We start from the raw sequence: 24286 nt of genomic DNA, 5'->3' as shown, positions 1-24286 counted from the left end.
CTCAGACCTAGACAGGGTAATTCTACAATGGATCAACATCATGGCTCTTCAATAGATACACCTCATGGCAAAGAAAAGGATAAAGGGAAAAAACAGAATAACTAGAAGATATACTCAATTCAAATGTAATTTTATTATTCTATGTGCTTGTGTGTGTGCCTGGGGCCTGATGTACATGCATCCCGAGTACAGGTAGAGGTCAGAAGAGGGTATCACATCTCCTGGGTCTAGAGTTACAGATGGTTGTAAGCTGCCATATGTGGGCTGGGACTTGAATCCATGTCCTTTGGAAGAACAGTCAATTCACTTAACTGCTTGGCTATCTCTATAGCCCTAAGATATACTAAAGTTTGCAAATGGAGAAGGCAAAACTTGTATTTAAGAGTGTACATTAGGGGCCTGGTGTGGTGGCAAATGCCTTCAATCCTAGCACTCAAGACATTTGAGAGAAAAGGCATGTGGATCTGTATGGTTCTAAGCCAGCCAGGGTTACAGAGTAAGAACACTTTTTTTTTTTGAGACAGGGTTTAAAGAAAATTATTTTTGAGAAAAAAATATCCTCCCCCAAAGAAATCACACAAAAAAGGAGTCTGAGTACTAAAACTGAAAGACAAAAATCCTGAACTCTATAATCTTGAATGCTGAAACTCTGAAAGATCTAAAATTTCAAAATTCTAAAAACAGACTTTTTTTTCGAAAAATTAACTTTATTTTGTATGTATAGGTATTTTTACCTGCATGTATGTCTGTGTGCCGCATGTATGCCTGGTGCCAGCGGCTAGAAGAAAGTGCCAGATACTTTGGGACTGGAGTTACAGATGCTTGTGAGCTCTATGTGGGTTCTGGGAATCAAACCCAATTCCTCTAGAAGACCAGCCAGTACTCTCAATGTTTGAATTGCCTCTCCAGTCCCCAATCTAACTCTTGATGAGACAAAAAAAAAAAAAAAACAACAAAAAACCCTGCATGGGTCACCTAAGGAGCTGAGATATGGAACAATTTTTATCTTTCCTAAGTGCAGATGTACAAAAAGTACATCTCTTCATTTAAAGAGGAAGTTTCAACAGATCAGCACAAAATCAATGCTGGAATAATGTATCTTCATGGAACCAAATTTTCCTGAAATACACAAAATGAAAATACCATCTAAATCCCAAGAATTGGAAATGATGCAAATATGAGAAGCATAATGAATTATAGATAATGATACTTGTAATTCAAAATAATGGGAGGAGACGAGCATAGTTCAGTGGCAGAGGGCATGCCTAGCAAGCACCAGGACCTGGATTCAACTTCCAGCACAAATGAAAACAAAAACAACTACAAAAACAACCCAACATACAAAACCGTTTATTACAGGGACAGATTACGGGCAACTGCATGAAGGCGGTCAGAGGAGCAGCAGACTTGCATCATTATCTACAGTGCAGACTGCTGTCTTTCTTAGATTAGCATGCTTCTGTTTTCTTTTGGTCATGGTTCTTTTTGGAGAATACATTCACCCACACTGTCTGCATGGAGGACCTTCTCCTCAGTCCATGTAGACTCGCACACTATGGGAAACACCCTCAGACACACCTGAAACAAAGCTTTCTCAGGTTTCTAGGTGTCCATCTGCCTACTGTGTTGTAGTTATCCTGAGTATCATATGCATATGTGTGTGTGTGTTTTCATGTGCACATGTGTGTATGTATATGCATGTAGAGACCAGAGGTCAATCTCAGTGTCATTATTCAGAGCTGTCCTCCTCATTTTAAGACAGGGTTTCTCACTGGCATCTAGAACTCACCCATTAGCTTAGGGTGGCTGGAAAATAAGCTCCTGCCCTTCCATCCCTTGGATTATAAAGCAAAGCCACCCAGCTGTGTATATGGAGGTGGTTCTTCTATAACCTTATTCAATGGAAGCTTTTTTTTCCACTTATATATGGATATGTTTATTATTATAAGTGATCAGTTTATTAGATTATTTATTCAGTATACGGTATTAGGACCACTATTTTAGTAAAACAGAGGTAAATTTTGATCATACATTTTGAATCAAATAACATTGGATATTGGATATACAATGTAAAAGATGTCAAATATCCTAAGTGAAAAACATTGGAATCTCCACACTCAGGAGACAGAGGCAGGAGAATCACTATGAATTGGAGGCCAGTCTGGTCTACATAGAGAGTTCCAGGGCAGCCAAGGCTACATAGACTCTGCCTCAAAAAAAAATAGTAAGCTGGGCGGTGGTGGTGCACGCCTTTAATCCCAGCACTTGGGAGGCAGAGGCAGGCGGATCTCTGTGAGTTCGAGACCAGCCTGGTCTACAAGAGCTAGTTCCAGGACAGGCTCCAAAACCACAGAGAAACCCTGTCTCGAAAAAAAAATTATTATCTTCATTTTAAATTGAGAGAAAGCATCACTATTCAGAGTCCAAATCAGAGGTCTTATTATATCATAATGAAAGAGTTCTATATGGAGAAGTTATACAAATTAAGATTGAGCCTCTAATTTTTACCTAGATAAACCATTTAAGAGGAGGCTTTCTATCATATCATTAGCAACAGCACTCATTATGACAATGTAGGAAGCCCCGAAACAGGTCCATAAGAGTTTACACAGTGCACCTGTTGAACTCATTTGAAGCTTTTTTGCATGTATGTTTGTGGGGTAGGGGATACATACATGTGTCAGTACAGGTGCTCATAGAGACCAGAAAATGAGATCCCCCACAGCTGGAGCTGGAGACAGCTGGGAGCTGTCTAATGTGGGAACTGGGAATGGAACACAGGGCCTCTGCAAGAGCAGTGAGCACTCACTGCTGAGTGCGTCTCCAGCCTGGAAGTGGTTACTCACGGGTGCTAACTTGGGTGGGGCAGACACTGGATGGGCTTCAGAGGCACAAAGTTCTACTGCTTGACTTGCTGGTAGTTGTCAGGCCACTCCATTGTGTTTGAACTGTGACAATGACAGAATCTAAAGTAATTTGGCTTCCAGAACTAAAGTAAACTTGTTTTTCTAGGTTCTCACCCTCCCCATCCTTAAAGACTCCCAATCATGACCCATAAAGGGAGATGTTGATCCACTGCCCACATTCTGATTATTCCCAGCAACAATCAACTATGAGCTAAAAAGGAAACTTTTTTTTCTTTCTTTTCCTTTGTTTTTTTTTTTTTTTTTTGAGAAAGTGTTTCTCTAAGTAGCCCTGGTCACTTTGTAGATCAGGCTGGCCTCAAACTTGGAGATCTGCCCGCCTCTGCCTCCCAAGCGCTGGGATTGAAGGTGTGCACCACCACTGCCGGGCTAAAATGGAATTTTTTCAATCTCCTTACCACACCCCTTGCTATGAAAAGTGTAGAAGAGACTGCCACTATGCATGCGGGCCTAAACTCTTTTCCAAATTTCTGCCATGTTAATAACTACTTTAATAAATCTCCTACTCCAAAAGAACAATCTACCTCAATCATTTCCCACCTTGACCTACAAATGCAAAACCTTTCGGTTTACTTCCTGGAATAATTCATCAAGCCACACAATTATTCTATGACACTTTCTGTATCTTACTTTAAAAAACAAACTTATAGCCAGGTGGTGGTGGCACACACCTTTAAGGCCAGTAATTAGAAGGCAGAGACAGGCGGATCTCTGTGAGTTGAGGCCTGGTCTACAAAATCAAGTTCTAGGACAGCTAGGGCTACACAGAGAAACCCTCTCTTGAAAAAACAAAACAAAACAAAACAAAAAAACAAGAACTAAACAAAACAAAACAAAAACCTGAAACCAACCAACCTAACAAACAAACAAATGTGTTTGTTGGTTTATTGCTGCTAAAGTGGGTTCAAAAAAGGAAGGAAGTCAATCTGGGGAAAGCAGCAGATTCTGCTTTAATCTGGTCTGAGCTGGCTCATACCATGTGCATTCAATGAATGCTTACTTTCTAATATTAGGACTGGGAATATTTCTGCTTTAAAGGAATGCCACCTCTGCCCTCAAGAAGCTACTGTCTTATTGGTGAGACAATATCAATCACACTTTAATCAACTATGCTACAAGACACACCATTACACACTGAGACAAGGGCACAAAAGGAATGGCCCCCAGGTCCACGGAGACACAACAAAGGAACTCAGACTCTAAGGGTAGAGATTGGGCATTCTGAGATGATCTCTCTGACAATAGGGCACTGGCGAGATCCAAAGGAAAAGAAACTGCTGGTAGAGGGGGAGCATTCAGTCTAGGCAATGCTTCCCAACCTTCCTAATGCTGATACGCTTTAATACAGTTTTTCATGTTGTGGTGACCCTCAACCATAAAATTATTTTTGTTGCTACTTCATAATGGTAATTTTGTCACTATTATGAATCATAACATAAATATCTGGTATTAGAATATTTGATACGTGACCCCTGTTAAATGACCGTTTGATCCCCAAAGAGGTCACAAACCCATGTTGAGAACCACTGGTCTAGAGGGAGAGATCATTAATCTTATGATACACTTTCCATTCATGAATTTCTCATTGGTGCTATGAAGGAAGTCTAGGAATTGAGGTAATGGAAATTGTCACCTTGAGCCACCTGTTGAGAAGAAAAAGCATTAGGTGGGGAGTGGGGTTGGTGGGTATGCTGAACCCAGAGCTTGAGTGGCAGGTATGAATTGCCCAGCAGAAGAAGCCTTTGGTGGAAGGACTGAGCTAAAACTGTATAAAGCTTTGTGGCTATGAAAGAGGGTTTGCTACTTTTCTTCAGTAGTTTTAGGCGTTTATCTTTGGGCTATCATAATCCAGGCAGGGGTGTAATTGGTACATATTGGATGAAGCCAGAGATATTGCTAAATATTCTAAAATGCCCCATAGCAACAAAATTAAATTGCTCAAAATGTCATTAAAGACGAAATTAAGAAATTCTGGTCAAGGAAACTCCCATTTGTGCCCTGTTCTGTAAGGAGGGCATGCCACAGGTACAAGGCAGACTAGTGCAAACTCTACCCCTTTCCTTCCAAAGGCTGCTCAGGACGAGAGAGACCTAGGGAACCTAGATCTCTCATACCACTACTCTTTGGCAGTTGGAGGTTGTGAAGAAAAGAAACTTGCTTTTGTTTTTTGGTTTCTTTTCAAACCAAGTCTTTTTTATATATTGCTATTTATTGAGCTCTACATTTTTCTCTGCTCCCCTCCCTGTTTCTCCCCTTCCCCCTTCAATCTTCCCCCAAGGTCCCCATGCTCCCAATTTACTCAGGAGATCCTGTCTCTTTATATTTTCTTTTTTTTTCTTTTTATATTTTCTACTTCCCATGTAGATTATATCTATGTAGGTCTCTCTTAGTGTTTGTATTGTTGTCTAAGTTCTCTGGGATTGTGGTTTGTAGGCTGGCTTTCTTTGCTTTATGTTTAAAAACTACCTATGAGTGAGTACATGTGATAATTGTCTTTCTGTGTCTGGGTTACCTCACTCAAAATAATGTTTTCTAGTTCCATCCATTTTCCTTCAAAATTCAAGCTGTTGTTATTTTTTTCTGCTGTGTAGTACTCCATTGTGTAAATGTACCACATTTTTCTTATCCATTCTTCAGTCAAGGGACATTTAGGTTGTTTCCAGGTTCTGGCTATGACAAACAAAGCTGCTATGAACATGGTTGAGCACATGTCCTTGTGGCACAATTGTGCATCCTTTGGATATATACCCCAAAGTGGTATTATTGGGTCTTGAGGAAGGTTGTTTCCTAATTTTCTGAGAAATTGCCACACTGACATCCAAAGGGGTTATACCAGCTTGTGTTCCCACCAGCAATGCAGAAGTGTTCCCTTTTCCCTACAACCTCTCCAGCAGAAGTTGTCATTAGTGTTTTTATCTTGGGCATTCTTTCAGGTGTAAGATGGAATCTCAGAGTTGTTTTGATTTGCATTTCTCTGATGACTAAGGTTGTTGAACATTTCCTTAAGTGTCTTTCAGCCATTTTAGATTCCTCTGTTGAGAGTTCTCTGTTTAGGTCTGTACTCCATTTTTTTTTATTGGATTATGTGATCTTTTGGTGTTCAATTTTTTGAGTTCTTTGTATATTTTGGAGATCAGACCTCTGTCTGATGGGGTTACTGAAGATCTTTTTCCATTCTGTAGGCTGTCGTTTTGTCTCGTTGACCATGTCCTTTGCTTTACAGAAGCTTTTCAGTTTCAGGAGGTCCCATTTAATTGTTTCTCTCGGTGTCTGTGCTGCTGGGGTTATATTTAGGAAGTGGTTCTCTGTGCCAATGTGTTCAAGTGTACTTCCCACTTTCTCTTCTATAAGGTTCAGTGTGGCTGGCTTTATGTTGAGGTCTTTGATCCATTTAGACTTGAGTTTTGTGCATGGTGATACATATGGATCTATTTTCATTTTTCTACATGCTGATATCCAGTTATGCCAACATCACTTGTTAAATATGCTTTCTTTTTTACATTTGATATTTTTTGCTTCTTTATCTACTATCAGGTGTTCAAAAATGTGTGGATTAATATCCGGGTCTTCTATTCGGTTCCATTGGTCCTCCTGTCTGTTCTTATGCCAGTACCAGGCTGTTTTCAGTACTGTAGCTCTGTAAGAGAGTTTGAAGTCAGGGATTGTGATGCCTCCAGAAGTTCTTTTATTGTATAGGATTGTTTTGGCTATCTTGGGTTTTTTTCTTTTCCAAATGAAGTTGAGTACCGTTCTTTCAAGGTCTTTGAAGAATTTTGCTGGGATTTTGATGGGCTAAACCAAGTCTTATCATATAGCTCAGGTTACCCTCAAAGTCTACCTTCCTGCTTAGCCCGTAGTGCCTGGATTATAGACATGCACAACCATACTTAGACAGGAAACCTCATTTTGAACTTTATTTTTAATTGGTTATATTTCTGGATGGGGTGGTGGCACGGTACATGTGGTAGTCAGAGAACAACTTGCTGGAGTTGGTTATCTCCTTCTACTACATGGGTCCCTATGACAGAAATCAGGTGGCCCAGAGCCATCTCTCCCACCCACAGACCTCACTTTTAAAGGCTGTCAACAAAATGGCAAACATACACATTCACAAAACCAGGAACTATTAATCTACTTCTTCCCAGTGTTGAACCTCTCATAATACAAAATGATAGCCTGATATTGTCACATAAAAGCTATGGCAATAGGATTATTTTAATTGAACTTGAACTTAAGACTTAGTAATATGCTAGGAAGAAAGATCAACATTTGTCCAACATAAAAAGTTACTGTTGAGGCCAGTGGTATGGTGCAAGCCTTTAATCCCAGTACTTGGGATGTAGAGGCAGGTGGATCTCGGTAAGTTCCAGGTGAGCCTGGTCTACACAGCAATTTCCAGGACAGCTAGTGCTACACAGTGAAATCTTGTCTGGAAAAAACAAACAAACAAACAAAAAAAAAATGAAAAAAAGTTACTGCTGTTCCTCTGAACACCAACTGAGGCCATAATATGGTTTAATTGTCAACCTCGTACTCAGAAGTAGTGAGGTGCAGAGCCGTCCTCACAAGCCCCAGCATGTCTCTGGCTGTGCAACAGGCTATGGCAATGCTGGGTGCTGCAGGCGAGGACCGCAGTCAGAACATAGCACTCAGTGCTTTCATTTCCAGGCTGAGCAAGCTTGCTTAAAAGAGATTTCAGGTGCAAAAGCCAACACACACACACACTCACACACTCAGAGAGGGGTGTCATGTATCCCAGGCTGGTCTGTAAGTCACTATGTAACTGAGCATGACCTTAAACTCGTAATCCTCTTGCCTCCGTCTTCTAAGTGCTGGGGTTACAGGGGTGCACCATCACACCTGGTTTATTCGGTGTGTAGATCAAACCTAGGGTTTCATGCATGCTAGCCAAACACTTCACCAACTGGACTACATCCCTAGCTCCCTGCCTCAAAAATTTCAGAGGTCTCCAACACACTCCATCTCCCCTCTGTAGGGAAGGTGATGCCTAGCATGCTCATGAATTTTGTTTCCATTGTTTCTTTGGGAGCAAACCCTTTAGTGTGGGACTTCCCCTTTCCTCAGGTGATCATAATGTTCCATGCATGGCACACAGGTTCTTAAGATGGCTCACAAAGATCTATGTAACCTAGCACACAACTGGCATGGTTTCTATGCTTAGCTTGGGCACGTCTTCCTTGATTTTGACATCAAATCAATTCCTTTGAGATTCAGTGGTCATTCTACCCTTAAATTCCTCACTTCTACCTGAGGAACCTCTCAGCCTGCTCCTGCCCCTTTTCTGCCATTACACCTACAGGAACCTTTCACGGAGTAGCTATACATCCAACAACACAATGAATCTCTCCAATTAGAGGTCTTGTAATCACCCCAAATTCAATACCTTCCTATTGTATCCAATGCCTCCCCTGCAAATGTGGTTCTTTGTCTTAGCTATGAAGGCCAGAGGCCTTTTCTGTCCGCACTCCCCATAGTCAGCAAGTCTTCCTGATTTCACTCTCATCCCTCCAGCCTTGGTCCTATGCTCAGCTCCTATCATCTTCTGAAAGAAGCACTGAAAATATTTTAATTGATCCCTTAACTTCTCTCTTGTAAACTGGGTGTGGCGGAGCACGCCTTTAATCCCAGGACACAGGAGGCAGAGGCAGATAGATCTCTGTGAGTTCAGGCTAGCCTGATCTACAAAGGGAGTTCCAGATAACCAGTGCTGTCCAGCAGAGAAACCTTGTATTGAAAAAACAAAACACCAAAAACAAAGGAGAGAGAGAGGTTGTGTGTGTGTGTGCTTGTAAGAAAAAAGGTCTCTCTTATTTTCCTTCCATCAATACTAGACTGTCAAATTCTTTTTTAAAATGCATGTCTGAGAGTCATTAATGTAACTTAGATAAAATCTTTGAAATCCTACAAATAACAATCATTATCCTGGTCATATAGTAAGAGCTATAACCACAGGCCACTTAGCTAAGGGACACCAGAGTTCTGCTCCTCACACCACCAACTGACCAGTGAGATCTCAATCTTCTCTTACCTTGCTCAGGGAGAAAGAATCCTATCTTTAGAATACAGAGGTGGGCAGCATCGTTATTGCCTAGTGCTCTACAATACAGCACATCCACACATGGATAGCGTCAACCTCTCTTTCCCTTTTTTCTCATACGAGAGTGCTATAATCTCCCAGGGAAAGGAGGCCACACATATATAGAAGTGAATCATGGCAAGGCAACTGGTCATTGGACTATGGGTACACATGGCTTGGCTGGCTCAGGTTTCTCTGCTCAACAAGAACTGGGAAATTATGTGAGATTGTTGGTCCATTTGGAAGTTGTTGGAAGTCCATGCTAGACATAGATGCTGCTGCTTCTGAAACGAATGGCTATGGTCTAAGAGAACACCATCAGCTGAAGTTAAGGAGAGGAACATACTCCTTGATCAGTACCAGACACCTTACCTGTCTGAGAGCTGTCCCGAAATGAAGGAGCCTAAGAGCACACCCACGAAAAACAAGGAGGTGGTGAGAGGGCCTTTCCAGTCATCGTTACACACCAGGTTCCACTGTAGGAAAAGCAAAGGGATGCATCACTCACTTCTTTTCTGAAATATAAGGCTTCTTGTTAAATGAACTGGAATACCCTGCATCCCTGAATGTTCTGAGTATATGTGCTCACTAACACAAGCAATGGCTCATCTGGGCAGCAATGCAGAGAAAGCAGGAGCCTCTCTCTCCCTCTCTATCTTGTCTCTCATAGCACAAACTCCCATGCATTGCTTCATTTGGGGAGGGGATTGAGGAAAGCATCATCATTCTACCCACACACTGACCTATGGTCAGCAAGGCCTGTTGTACTTATTACTAAGAATTCAGAGAGGACCATAGGCTGTGGAAGAGGCAAGGTATCTTTGCTTAATACACTTTAGGCCACTGGATCTATGGGAGTCAAGAGGCAAAGCATCCAGTAGATAAAGGCCAAAGGCCCTTGGGTGTTCTGTGTAGACCTGCTCCTTTGGCTCTGTTGGGTTCCCTCGGTCCCTGTGATATCCTGGTCTGGAATATCCGGTTCCACACATCATCAGGACTAAGCCCCATTGTACCTAAGAGCGATAGACTAGGATTCTGAAAACAGTTTTAACTGTGTAGTGGTTTGAATGAGAATGGCCCTAGAGGCTAATAGATTTGAATGGATTAGGAGGTGTGGCCTTGTTGGAGGAAGTGTGTCATTGGGAATGGGCTTTGAGGTTTTCAAAAGCCCAAGCCAGGCCTAGTGGCTGTCTTCTTCTGGACACAGGACTCTCAGCTACTTCTCTAGCACCATTTCTGCCTGTGTGTCACCATGTTCCCAGCCATGATAGTGGACTAAATCTCTGAAACTGTAAGCAAGCCCCAATTAAATGCTTTTCTTATAAGAGTTGCCAGTCTTGGTGTCTTCACAGCAATAGAACACTGCGTAAGATAAATACCTACTCAAGTGTTAACTAGATTTCCAACCTCACATAAGGCCCTGCTCATCATACTGAACAGTGCTTTAATTTCCTTGTCTAAAAAAAGCAGAGATTAGGGTAGGAAACAGGATTCACTGTTTGAGTTTCTAACACTCAAAATGTGGTTCCATCTGCAGTTACCACAACTAGAAAATGAAGTATACAGGGAGGAGTGGGGTACATGGAAAACAGTGACACTCAGACATCTAGCTGTTTCACCCCAATACAGAGCTGCAAGACAGGAGAAAGTCCAAACAGGGACTTTGGTGTTTCCCAGAAAGATATTGCTTGGTAAGAGACTATGTGCAGTAGGAACCTCTGTAGACCTTATAAGTACAGCCACTCTCATGGCAATCTAGAGCTCCCTCTGCTGGCACCAAACTATTGTCTGCCTTCCACAGAGCCTGTTGCCTCCCCAGCACTCAGCAGAGGCTGGGAGAGTGCTGCTCTCACAGAGAATGTCTTCTAGGCTGGTGGCAGAGGAATAAACAGCCGGGCCTCTCTGCTGTCCTGGGTTCATGCAGTCACCTATACCTGGGTGTGGAGGGCACCCAACTGGCTGCCCATAAAGAACCTCCACTGCTGCCTCAGGCATATTACTGCTCTTCCTACAACAGTGGATCTTAGTAAGTTTACCCAAAACAGGCTTCTGGGAACCCCACACTGCAAGGTTGGATGCCGAGTGAAAGCAGAAGAAACTGCTCTAATAGTTCGTAGAATCTTTCAGGCTTTCACCCCACCTGCTTAATTTATCCTATCCTTAGTTTAGGCACGAGCTTAACTCACCGAAGAAAGTATTCTGTTACGTACCACTGACAGTCCCTGATACCTCCCGGGGCCTGGCTTACATTAATATTTGTCTCCTATTGGCTATAGGGAGCCTGTGAATAGTCAGCTAAGGACAAGAGTTCTCAAAAGCACAGGGTGAGTCCCACCTATTCATTTACCTGCCAACCTTCATATCCAATGCAGTAGGCATTTCGACTTGGCCTGAATTCTTGTTGGAGGGGTGGGATCATAGTCAAAGTTACGCATTCCTGCTTGATGAGCTTACACATGAACCTAGTATTCCTGTACTCATCTGGCTACTCAGCTATAACTAAAGCACTCGAAGGCTAGACCATCAATGCTTCTACTTGGTAGGTGGCTCTGTAGTACTGGCCATGCATCAAGCTTCATAGATGGAGAACTGGAGAAGGGGACCCAAACTTGGAGAATTGAGAACAGCATGACCAGGGTCCACACTTCTTTCTAGTCAGAAATGTGTCTCTCTAGTAGCAGTGGGTTAAAGGATATGTTAACATAGGTGCCAGAGCTCTCCAAACTGTCCACTTAGATAGACTCTTTATCTCATTTATGTCTCAATCACTGATGAGTTTTTTGCCAGAGGATCCCAAGCCCTCTTTTGGCCTCCACAGGCACTGCATGTATGTGGTGCTTCAAGCACATGAATGCAAAACACTCACAAATATAAATCTTTAAGAAAAAAAAACAACTGTTCAGATTTTTAAAAAGAAGAATCGCATCTTTTCCTTTTATTTTTATTATTTATTATTATTATATAATGCACATGTAGTATATGTACATGCATGTCTGTACAGGCCTTTATACCTACATACATGGAGACTAGAGGAGTATGTTGGGTATCCTGTTTATTCTTTTGAGATGGGGTCTCTCACTAAACAGCATAGCTATGCTTGGCTCCCTCCACACTCTTGCTTTCTGAGCCAGGGCTTCGCTGTGGTCTCAAACTCAGAGAGCCACCGCCTCTGCCTCTTGGAGTGCTGATACTAAAGGTGTGCTCCACCACACCCAGCTTTTTAAAATCTCTTTTTAAAAACGATTTTAAGAATTTGTGTACGACTTTTTAAACTTTATGTGTTTATGTGAGTTTATATCACATGCATATACTTGCCTGTGTATACAACACTAGAAGAAAGTGTTGAATCCTCTAGACTCAGAATAACAGGTGGTTGTGAATTGCCCATGGGTGCTAGAAACTGAACTCAGGTCCTTTGGATGAGCACAAAATGCTATTTAACATTTAGACATCTCATAAGCCCCACACCTCTTTCCTTCCTTTCATCCTCCCTCCCTCCCTAACTTCCCTTTTTCAGTATGGGAGCTGGGATCCAGTATCAGCAAGCATACTTACCCTGAGTCACCCTCTCAGCTCAAAGAAGCACATCTCTACCTCATATATAATGAACATTCCTTTCAACAATGGGAAGAAAGAGGTAGGAGAAAGAGAGAGGGAGAAAGGGAGAGGGGGAGGTGGTGTAAGAGGGTCTTCTCTCTATCTGTTGCTTTCATTGGTTAATTAATAAATAAAACGGCCTGATAGGTCAGAACATAGGTAGGTGGGGCAGACAGAACAGAATTCTGTGAGGAAGAAGGCAGTGTGGCAGACACCATGGCTCTCCTCTCCAAGACGGACGCTGGTTAGACTTATGCCAGTAAGCCACAGTCAGGTGGCAATACACATTAATAGAAATGGGTTAATTAAGATGTGAGAGTTAGCCAATATGAGGCTAGAAATCATGGGCCAGGCAGTGTTTAAATGAATATAATTTGTCTGTTGTTATTTTGGGGTATAAGCTATCCAGGCAGCTGGGAGCTGGGTGGTGGGATGCAACCCGCCACCCCTTTTACGACAGAGTGGTAACTAACTCCATGTAAAACCTAAGAGGGCTTAAAAAGGAATTCTAGACACAAATATAGAGTTTAACACAGTTTTTTGATGTTTGCTGGCCAGGGTGCCACAGAGAAATTTCCCTGTCTCAGCAGCCGTAGCAGGAAAAAAGCTGCATGGTTTTAAAACACAGTTTCCTGGGATGTGCCACCAGCGCTAACTTGGCTATAAAGCATTTCCATGGCTTTTACGGGACTGGATGTTTGTGTTCCTGCTCAGAATTGGGAAGAAAGTACTCTGAGACAATGCCTGTGCTCTCTGCCTGAGCATACAGTGGGATCAGGCTTAGGCAGGCGGGAGAGCATGGCAGATTTCTGCTGCCTTACAGAGAGATGTTTCCAGGCTGTGCAGTGCTCTGCGTGGTAGATTTGGCTGTAACTCTAAAAGGAAGAGTTTATGTGCAGCATGCTCAGTCTCAGAGTTAAAAGTGCTGAGTGTGGCTCCTACCTGGTGGCTCCAGAGCTAGCAGAAATGGTACGTCCATCACTTTGAAATTGGAGAGAGGTGGAGCCAACATCAAGAACAGCCCGCTGCTCCGTGGCTCAGAGGCACAAGCAGCTCTGCCATGCTAGTGGTGCAATGCGCAAGGCTCAGAGGCACAAGGAGCTCGGCCATGTTGGACTGGGCGGGGCAAGTCCACAGTACCTGTTTTTTGACCTAGGAATGTCACAGCTTAGATTCTTAAGTGCTTAGCAATTTAAAAGCACAAAGCAAAAATGTTCCTGAACAGTAAAGAATTACAGACAATGCAATAGGACAGATTTAGATATAAAAGACCTCTAAATGGGTCATAGTGTTAGACATACATAGGCTTGGGAGAGAGAAGAAAAAGAATATAGAGAATAAAGTTAATGCCTTAAAAAAGGTAAAGTCTTTAGAGAGACAAAGTACATATAGTTATAGATTAAAAGAAATAAAGAAAAATAAGCCACATAAAAATGGAAAATTCACAGAGAGCCTGGATTCTGTATATTATTGTGTTTTCTTTAAATTTCTTGACTGTAAAGGAGCTAAGTACAGAGAGACATTTCATTGTGTGGTCTGCTATGCTAATCCAACATGTGTATTATAAAGCTATCTTGACTTCAGAATTTGGGTCTAAGGATATGATGCTTTGGAAAAGAGGTCCTTTTGTTTTCACAGAAGATGAGACCCTGTGGATTGCTTTTATCCCAATATAGTATGATAGACCATGCCCTCCTGAAAGGTCGCCGTGAACATCCTCAAGAAATTATTCACTCAACTGCTGACTGAGAGGAACCTAGCAAACAAGATACACCATAAAAGACCTGATTAACAGTGCTCCATACAGTAGGAAGAAGTTTGGAGAGAAATAACTGTACCCATATTACCAAACATTGTTTACAAATGTTCTTTTACATTTAAAGGGGTATATGATATAGATATGAATAATTTGCATTGGTATAAATTTTGTTATATGTATATGTATCTCTAATTTTGATTAAGGTATTGTGATTGTGAAGTTCATTTAAAAATGTAATGTATAATTAGGAAATATAGGTTGTTTTTTTTTTTTTTTTGGTTTTTCGAGACAGGGTTTCTCTATGGTTTTGGAGGGAAATATAGGTTGTTAATGGATAATCATTGATAATAGTCAAGCTTGTAGTCATGTTAGTTAAGATTTTCTAGATATAGAAATATATTTCAATTAGATAGGCATTCTTCATATCTTTCAAAGACTACAGAATATGGCATTTTAAATGTTTTAATAACTTAGGGTTTTCACGACAATGAGACACATCTGCTACTGGCAGCACCAGCTACTTCAAGAGGAAGATGGGCATTGAAGAGGCTCCTTATGGAGTTTGCTAGCCATTTGGGCAAGAAACTGCTCTTGCCTGGACTCTTGCATAAACTGGACACAAAGAACCCGCAGAAAGGGGACTGCTGAACTTGCCTAAAGGTGAGATGGTCTTTCGGGGTTCCTGATTCATAAAAGAGTCTGTGAGACATTCTGCAGGACACAGCAGAAAGTGACTGAATTGCCTTTGAAATTTCCTGCTTCATAGAAAAGTCTGCTGGATACTATGGGCCTGAAGGCCAAAGATGGATGCCCCGACGGTACAAAAGAACTTTTTGGGTAACTGTCCAGGCAGCAAGATGTCTCTGTCATTACTAGAGTTTTGGAAGTTGCTTATTTCTTGTTTACTTAGGTAATTTTATGCCCTTCTGGAGTCTTTGATGGAGTTGAAGAATAGATAGATGGTTATAGTTTTCAATTGTTATGATAAAAGATAAAATAGATATAAATATTGTAACTGTAATTCTTGCTTTATAACTGTTTTGCTATATGTAATTTTAATATGTTAAAGTGTTTCTTTTTTGTTTAAACAGAAAAAGGGGAAATGGTGTAAGAGGATCTTCTATCTATCTGTTGCTGTCATTGGTTAATTTTTTTTAATTAATTTATTTTTTTTGTTGAAAGAAATTTCCGCCTCCTCCCCGTTTCCCATTTCCCTCCCCCTCGTCCCACTCCTTTCCCCCTCCCCCACTCCCCTCCCTCTCTCCCTACTTCATTCCCCCCCCCCTCAAGTCTGAAGAGCAGTCTAGATTACCTGCCCTGTGGGAAGTCCAAGGTCCTCCCCCTTCTATTTCATTGGTTAATTAACAAAGAAAACTACTTGGCCTGATAGGTCAGAAATAGGTAGGCGGGGCAGACAGAACAGAATTCTGGGAGGAAGAAGGCAGTGTGGCAGACACCACGGCTCTCTTCTCCAAGACGGACGCTGGTAAGACTTATGCCGGTAAGCCACAGTCAAGTGGCAATATACATTAATAGAAATGGGTTAATTAAGATGTGAGAGTTAGCCAATATGAGGCTAGAAATCATGGGCTAGGCATGTTTAAATAAATATAATTTGTTTGTTGTTATTGTGGGGTATAAGCAAGCCAGGCAGCCGGGAGCGGGAAACGGCTCCTTTTACAATGGTGAGTGGGGGAGGGAGGATAAAGTCTTCTGGAACTAAATGTTCTTGCACCCATGAACCAGCTGAAAGAGAAAAGTGATAGGATCTATGTCCAAGAGATACAAGTCTCCCTGAGATGTACCTAGTGTGTCTGCATCAGTGACCAAGCACACTAGCAGGTCTCACTTCCTATTGACACTCATTAATCCCTAAAACATTGTGTTCTGCCCCCACTACAATTAATAGTAAATCCTATTACAATTAATGGTGAGAGTTTATAGTCCCAACAATCAAAAATCTGAAGCAGGAAGATCACTTGTAGTCAGCCTAGTCAACTTAGCAAGACTCAATTTCACAAAATAAAATTGAAGAAGAAATTATAGTGGACCCTTGCTTCAGGGCTTTCAGGAAAGAGAAGTAGTACCTGCTCTAACAACCTCTGTCATGTCCACCGTGCCCTGAACAGAGCAATGACCTGGGAACTAAATGATACATGGCTGAGTGGCTCAATGGATAAAAGGGCCACCGCCCTTCAACACCATCATTTCCTTTACAGTGTTTGCCCATCTGCACAGAGTCCAGATGAGCACCAGACTTTCATCTGTAGGATGAATTCTTTTCTTTGCTCTATGACTCCTGACTGTGTCATTATTGAACCCTGACCCAGAGTGCTGGTTCTTAGTAAGAGAGGGCTCAGTGTGACTGCTCCCATGAGCTGTGTCTACTATGGCTGTATGTGCACAAGAAGTTAGGGCCAGCAAGTGGCTTTGGTTTGCCATGTAGCTACCAAGGCAAAGATTAGTGTCTGTGGATCTCAGAAGTAGGCAGGGCGTGGGTGAGGGGGTGGCTAACACAGGTAAGCAGTAAGGTCCTGGCTCCAAGGTTCTCTGGTCTCTATTTTCAGACTCATGCCAAACCCACCAACTAGGGTGCTAGGAGTTCTCATCCAGTGAGTTGTGGATAATGTTGGGAAGAATTCCCATTTTCCAAGATGACCTAGGCAAGAGGCAAGACTGCTGGAAAAGCTAGTCTGGAACACCAGAGAACAAGTTGGAGTCCTGCTGATGCCTTGGCAAGAGACTCATGGAAAGCAGAGACGGGTGTGGTGTAGGACAATGCAGAGCCATGCCAGACTTCAGCTGAAGGAGCCTGAACTCAGAGGCACCAGAAAGCCATACAGAAATGTTTCTGCCTGCAGGCTTGGCAGGGTTTCTGTGAAACCACAGAGCAGGTGGCACAGCAATGTAAAAACAGACAGGTTCTCAGAAGAAGGGGTATCCTGGATCAGAAGTACAGCATGGTGGGTAGGAGTTGCCAAGTGTCCCAGAGATGAGCAAGGGGCAGGAAGAGGGGCCAGCCTACAAGCATGTAGCTCACCGAGCTTTCCTGAAACGTGGGCGCACAAAGCTCTCTGACCTCATAGAAAGGATTTCTTTCTTTTGGCCAACCCCACCGCCTGGTTTTCAATACACACAGAACCTAGCTCCAGTCAGTGTGTGTGTGTGTGGGGGGGGGAAATCACATTTCCCTTAAAGCATTCCAGTCAGTCTGTGGCTCCTCAAGTTTCTCTTTTGTCTATCAGTTAGTTCTTAAACCTTCTAGAAAGGCTCATAAATTATTTTCCCAATCACCCAATTTCAATAAAAAAAAATCTCCCTCAAGCTGGGCAGTGATGACACACGCCTTTAATCCCAGCACTTGGGAGGCAGAGAAGGCATATCTCTGTGAGTTAGAGGCCAGCCTAATCTACAAGAGTTAGTTAGTTCCAGGACAAGCTCCAAAGCCACAGAGAAACCCTGTGAAAAACCCACAGAAAAAACAAAAAATAAAGATCTCCCTCATCTAGCATCCTGTCAAGATTCAGGGAGACACAGAAATCTTAATCTATTGCAAAGTTTAGTACTTCATGCATGTAATTTAACTTGAAAGTGAAAGAAGAGGAAGAGGAAGAGAAAGAGGAGAAGGAAGAGGAGGAGGAGGAAGAGGAGGAGGAGGAGGAGGAGGAGGAGGAGGAGGAAGAAGAAGAAGAAGAAGAAGAAGAAGAAGAAGAAGAAGAAGAAGAAGAAGAAGAAGAAGAAGAAGAATTGTTCAAAACCAGTGTACTTAAAAGACCTCTAACCTCTACTTTAATTTGGGATAGAGGGCAGGCTTAGAGACATTTAGCAGGCAGGGGACTGACTAGCTGCTGTGGTCAGCAGGCTAGGTGTGGGTTGAAAGAGATCAGGTCTTGGAAAAAGTCAGCAGAATGTTAAAGCAGCAGCTTTCAACAGCAGTTGCTCATCTAAGAGGACGAGCCTTGAACTTCAAGTCAGGCATTCCAGTATTCCCAAACAAAAGAGCTAAGTAAAGTATTAAACTCGCCTCCCGCAAAGACTGCTGACCTGTAAGTAGGTGAAAGGGCATACAGCTCTTACGAAACTGCTAAGACAGCTCAATAACATCCAGATCCATGGGGAAAAAAAAAGACTCGATGACATTGGCAGCAGCGGTAGGTCAAAAGGATCTGGACTTTTGCTGCTTAGTTTTCCTCTGGGGAGCTCACCAGTACTGCAGCAAGCAGTATGACAGTGAGTGAGGGCAAGTGACACAAGTGACCCAGTACCCTCAAGGTCAGGGTAAAAGTTCAAGAGATGTCAGTAAGTCCCTTCAGATTTCAACTGCTCATCTCTGGGCAGCCAGACACAGATCTGAGGAATGGGTGTCACCCAGTAGCCTCTGTCAGATCCCACTTGGCTTCCACGCACTGTGAGTTTGGAGACCAGGATGTGGAGCAACTGAGAATCTCTTCTCTGTGGACTCATAGATCAAAAGCACTAATCAACTTAGTCAGTACTGGCTTTTTGTTTTGTTTTTGCTTTGTGTAGGCCTGGATGTCCTGGGACTCACTGTGTAGACCAGACTGGCCTGGAACTCAGAGATCCACCTACCTCTGCCTCCCAAGTGCTAGGATTAAAGACATGTGCCACCACGGCCGGGCTAGCTTTTACTCTAACTACTTACTTAGGTAGCAGGTTTGGCACAGGTTTTGGAGACATCAACTCTCAACCTTTCAAAGAAAGCAGGCAGTGATTTTTGCAGGGACGTTCTCAGACTCTACCCTTGAAGGATCACACCCCCCTGAAGCAACATACCTGGGAGCCTCCATAAGGAGGGAAGCTCAGTCTCCGGCCTCCAGGAGGCTTAGATGCCATACATGGACCCCTAGCTTCTCCTTATTGCTATTGCTTTACATCCTCCTGTAACCATTTCTTGCTCTTGGATCTGGACCTAATGGCTAGGTTCACCAAGAAGTTATCTCCTCCAGGAGGCCTAACTGATCAATCCCTATTCCTGACATTCACTGACCCTGATGCCCAACGGTATCACATAGGGCTCTTTCATTGTTCTGCATACTTAGTACTGCTGAGAGCCCAGGAAATGACAATTGGTGCCTAAGTCCGCAAAACACATCCACATGCACCGTTAAACAGCTTTCATAACTCCAGCTTAGAGACTCCAATGGGTCAGACAGAGTCACCGAAGAATAAAGAGCAAGGGGATGAGGATTTAGGTTTCCATCATTCTCCACATGAAGGCTACATGCCATAATTAAACCCCACCAGCGCTCTTGTCTCAAAATACTGTGGAAAAGACTCCAAATAAAGTCACCCTGAATAGATCTTCAGACCCAGGGGTCCTTAAGAAATAACAATCCACTGAAGCGAAACAAAACAATTTCTCATAGGGCATCTTTCCTCTTTCATGAGGTATCTCTCAAGGGGCATCTCTCATGAGGCGTTTCTCATGGGGCAGGATGAGACTTCATTTGGGGTGAGGATGGGTGAAGAGTAACTAGAGAAAAGGAAGAGAGTTTGGGACACATGCTTCCTTAACTTAGAAAAGTTCTGCCGAGCATCCCTTTCTGAACACAGACGCTGAGACGGAGGCACTTCCCTGGACCAAGTCCTAGGCTCCTCTGGATCACATCACTAGACAAAGTCGCACCACTCAGAGCCTTAGGGATTCTAGAAGCAGGACCTTCTGGACTTCATCTTCAATGTGGCTCTAAGGACGGATGGCCAGCCTGACACTTGTGCTCTGAGGGACATATCGTGGCTAGAAGTCATTTCATAAATCTGTGTTCCTGGGCGTCCTGACTGGAGGATGCCCATCACCAGGGAGCCTGTTCCTTGGACGACGGACTACAACCGTCGCCCGCGTTTATCAACAGATGCTGACAGGAACCTGCCACCTACCTCGGTCACGATGGTAGTCAGGAAGATGTCCTTGCTGTACTCCCAGCCATCCAGGCAACTCTCCTGCTCCAGCTGCTCCAGGTCCACGTCCAGTCCCGGCTCCAGTCCTAGCGCGGAGAAGTTAGCGATAGTAGCCAGTCGGTAGCGGCGACATTTCTGAGGCACCTGTCGTCCGTCCTTGGTCTCCAACGGGATACTGTGGTTGCGCCACGCGCTGCTCAGGTTCACGGTGTCAGGCACAAGGCAACGGTGCTCCGGGGTCCCCGCCAGGAACACGATTGACATCCCATTGAAGCCATTGGGGATGATGCTGGCGCTGAGGAGGAAGAAGATGAGGCGTTGGAAGGGTCCCCAGTCTCCCAAGAAGGCGGTCACCTCGTCGTAGTCCCGCATGCTGTCCTCAGCAGCCCACGGCGCCCGGCTGGGGACCTGGGGACACCGCGGCGCAGGAGACCGGGCGCTGCTGGTGTCTGCGAGTGAGCAAGGAACAGACTCGTGAGTTCCCCCGCTGCCTCAGACTTGGCCACCGCCAACTTTACATAGGGCCTGAGGCCGGGGCGGGCTCTGGGCCTGGGCCGCAAGGCCCGCCCCGCCGTCCCGGCTCGGAGGCACGGTGCGGCGGGGGCGGGGCAGGGGGCTGAGTGACGCACGGTGGGCGCTGGCCGCGCGTGCGCCTGAGGCGGAGCCGAGCAAGGACTCCGAACTGGCCGGGCGGTGCCGAAGGCGGGGCTGAGCCTGGCTTCCGTAGTGGGAGAGCGGGAAGGTGTGGCCTAATATGGCCCCGCCCCCTCCGCTGGTCTCGGTTTGGGGCTTGGCTGGGGTGGTGTCTTCTAGTTCGCCCAGACTGTTTGGCTTCGGGTCTTGGGGCGGGCGTGGGGCGGGCGTTTGTGGACCACGCCCCGAGCAGGTTGGCTTGTAGGGGCTGGGTAGGGTCTCCTAAGGTAATGACAGGGATTAGATTCCCTGGGTTACTTTGGGAAAGGGTGACATGAAGGCCTTTTTTTTCATGGCCAACCTGGGCATTCACTGGAGAGAGTCTTAGAATTTAAGGGTGGAGTCGCCTAAACTCTCAACTTTTTGTTGTGGGTCAGAAGGTATTGTGATCATCTGAGAATTGACAACCGCCTTTGTCCCAGTTTTTCCTGAAAAGAGCTGCATCTTTGGGGGCTGCGGAGATAGCTCAGTATTTAAGAGCCCAGGTTGCAACCTGGCGTGAAGGTGCCTGCCTTTAATTCCAGCACTTGTGAGGCAGAGGCAAGCAGATCTCTGAGTTCGAGACTAGTCTGGTCTACAGAGTTCCAGGACAACCAGGGTTACACCCCTTTCTGGGGTGGGGTTGTGTGTGTGTGTGTCCAGATTGTTTCTCCAGACGACCTGGGCTCTCTTCCCAACAGGCTTAGGGCAGCTCCCATGGCAACAGACATGTACTTGGTGCATGGACAAGACAGACTTTCAGGCAAAACACATAAAAATAAAATAATAGTAGTATGTATATTAAAAAGGGATGGATTTTGGAACTGGCCATGAGAAAGGGCGCAATGAATTTTAATTCCCAGACTCCCACTCTGTTTTGTGTTCTTAAATAATTTGGTTGTTTCTCAGTTGATTTAAGGAATGGAAAAAAAATTTAACTTCAAGATTAATGAGCTTAGTCTCGGATTCTCAGATTTGTAATCTTTACTGTTAACTCAGGAACCAATTAGTTAAAACAAAAACAAAACATACAGCAACAGCATCAAAAACCTGCCTGGGTTTGTAGCAGATGCCTTCTCAGGCCAGCCAGGGCTACATAGTGAAACTCTTATCTCAAAATAAACAAACACAAAACCTTACCATGAGACCCAATATTTTGTCTAAGTAATGTATTCTAATAATAAAGGCATAAAACAGCAACCGTGTGATTCTAAAGCAACATTGCCTAATAAAATGAGACATTCCATTTGTAATTTTATTATACTTATTTTTTTGAGATAGGTCTTTCTATATGGTCCTGGACCTCAGGTCATGGAATGGATGCTGCCCACAGTTAAGGTTCGTCTTTCTGGCTCAGCTAACCCAGTCTAGAAACTTCCTTGCAGGTATGCCTAGAGGTGTCTCTCTTAGGTGATTCTAGATGCCGTATGGTTGACAATATTAACCATTGCAATTAAAATTAACCATATTAATACAATTTTCAGATTTAATAACTGAAAAATCTACCTGGTTAAACTCAAATTTTAGATAAAGAAGAAACAATTTTAATTATAATTATGTGCCCTGCAGGGAGGGATAGGTGAAACTGAGTTGTCAGCAGGTGTCCTAGGCTCTACCTGCCAATGCTGCATATTCAAAACTTTTAGAGCTGGAGTGGAACTCAGTAGGTGAATGCTTGCCTCACATGCACCAGGCCCTGAGTTTGATTCCAACACTGTTAAAAAAAAAAGCTTTCTTTAAAATGTATGAAACAAATTGTAATATACTTAACCTAATGTATCTGAAACATTATTATTTCATCATAAAATTGATATGGAAATTATAAATGCATTTGATTCTTACTAAAAATCACGAATCCCATTTCTCATGCTAAGTCTGAGTAGTCCGGTGTGTACTTGAGTCTCCTTTCAATTGGATCTGGTGAGGTACACCTTTAAATACTTAACAACTATATTTAGTTAGTGGCTACCATATTGGGTTTTACTGTTTTAAGGACTTTAAGAATTTTGGCTGCTAGTAATAATTTAAATATTACAAGATATTCTTATTTTGTGAAAATGCCTTTTAACGTTTTTGTGTTTTCTCCTGCTTTTATTTTGTTTTACTTACTTGTTTTTGTGGTCCTGGGGTTGAACCTAGGGCCTTTGCTTGCTTGTCTGTTTTAAAACAGAACAAAACAATACAATCACGATAGCATTTAATACAGGCTAAACCGAAAACAAAAATATAGAAGGGAATCCAGCATTGCCACCAGTTCTCAGACAAGGAAATATGCATGTCTTAGTAAGGGTTTCTATTGCTGTGAAGAGACACCGTGACCACAGCAGCTCTTATAAAGGAAAACATGTAATTGGGGCTGGCTTATAGTTTCAGAGGCCTAGTCAGTTATCGTCATGGTGAGAAGCATGGCAGTGTGCAGGCAGACATGGTGCTGGAGAAGGAGCTGAGCATTCTACATCTTGATCTGCAGGTGGCAGGAAGGAGTCTGAGTGTCACACTGAATGTACTTGGAGAATGTAAGGCCTCAAAGTCCATCTCTACAGTGACACACTTCTTCCCACAAGGCTACACCTACTCCAACAAGGTCACACCTCCTAATAGTGCCACTCTCTTTGGGCCAAGCATTCAAATCATGAGTTTATGTGGGCCATACCTCTTCAGACCACTCCAGAAAACATTTACATAGCACATAGATTTTTAAACTAAAACTACACTGAGCCAGATGTTATAGTATATGTATAATTCTAGCATTTGGGACAGAGGCAAGAGGATAGTAAATATGAGGCCACCCTGGGCAACACATGCATGCTTGGAACTCATAGTGAGCAATGGTAAAAGTGTTATCATAAGCACTGGTCATTCTTTGCATCTGACTGTCCAGCCTTCCTTCTTCCTGAATCTCCATGGCTATGCCTTTAGAAGAGAATTTGTTTCTTGCTAACATCATAACTGGTCCTTATTTGAAATTACCAAGAAAGAAAGCACAACTTCTTGGTAATAAACCAGTTTCCTGTATCCTTTAATAGTATTGAGCATTTCGAAATAATTGAAAACCTCTTTGAAAAGAATGTTGACTCCTGTCCAAAGAAAACCAGGTAAAAATAAGTCTTATTTTACCATAGATAAAAGCTAGTTTACACTATAATAGAAAACATTGGGTTTTTCAAGATGACTCAGTGGGTAGAGTGCTTGCTCCCAAGTTCAATGACCTGAGTTTGATATTAGTCAGGGTTCTCTAGAGTCACAGAACTTACGGAACAAATTCTCTCTCTCTCTCTCTCTCTCTCTCTCTCTCTCTCTCTCTCTCTCTCTCTCTAT

General features: G+C 43.3%; 1 protein-coding gene across 5 annotated transcripts in view; it reads right to left on the bottom strand.

Annotated features, from left to right (window-relative positions):
• Positions 1–20922, bottom strand: part of LOC142860836 (organic cation/carnitine transporter 2) — a 32995-nt gene extending 12073 nt beyond the window's left edge. For 2 of the 5 annotated variants that reach the window (XM_075992631.1, XM_075992632.1), the window contains exons 1-2: positions 20276–20921; positions 9394–9497 (exon numbers count right to left, since the gene is read on the bottom strand). Coding sequence is in view for 1 of the 5 variants with exons in the window: in XM_075992629.1 (XP_075848744.1) it covers positions 9394–9497; positions 20276–20668 (497 nt within the window). In the remaining 4 variants the exon portion in view is untranslated. Of the gene's footprint in view, positions 1–2846; positions 2897–5436; positions 6380–9393; positions 9498–20275 lie in introns of those variants that run through there. The other 3 variants (XM_075992629.1, XM_075992633.1, XM_075992630.1) reach the window with 3 other exon arrangements.
• Between the last annotated feature and the right edge of the window lie 3364 nt (positions 20923–24286).

This window comes from Microtus pennsylvanicus, chromosome 11 (genome assembly GCF_037038515.1).
Source record: "Microtus pennsylvanicus isolate mMicPen1 chromosome 11, mMicPen1.hap1, whole genome shotgun sequence".
NCBI lineage: Eukaryota > Metazoa > Chordata > Mammalia > Rodentia > Cricetidae > Microtus > Microtus pennsylvanicus.
This window is presented reverse-complemented; position numbering and strand designations above follow the sequence as displayed.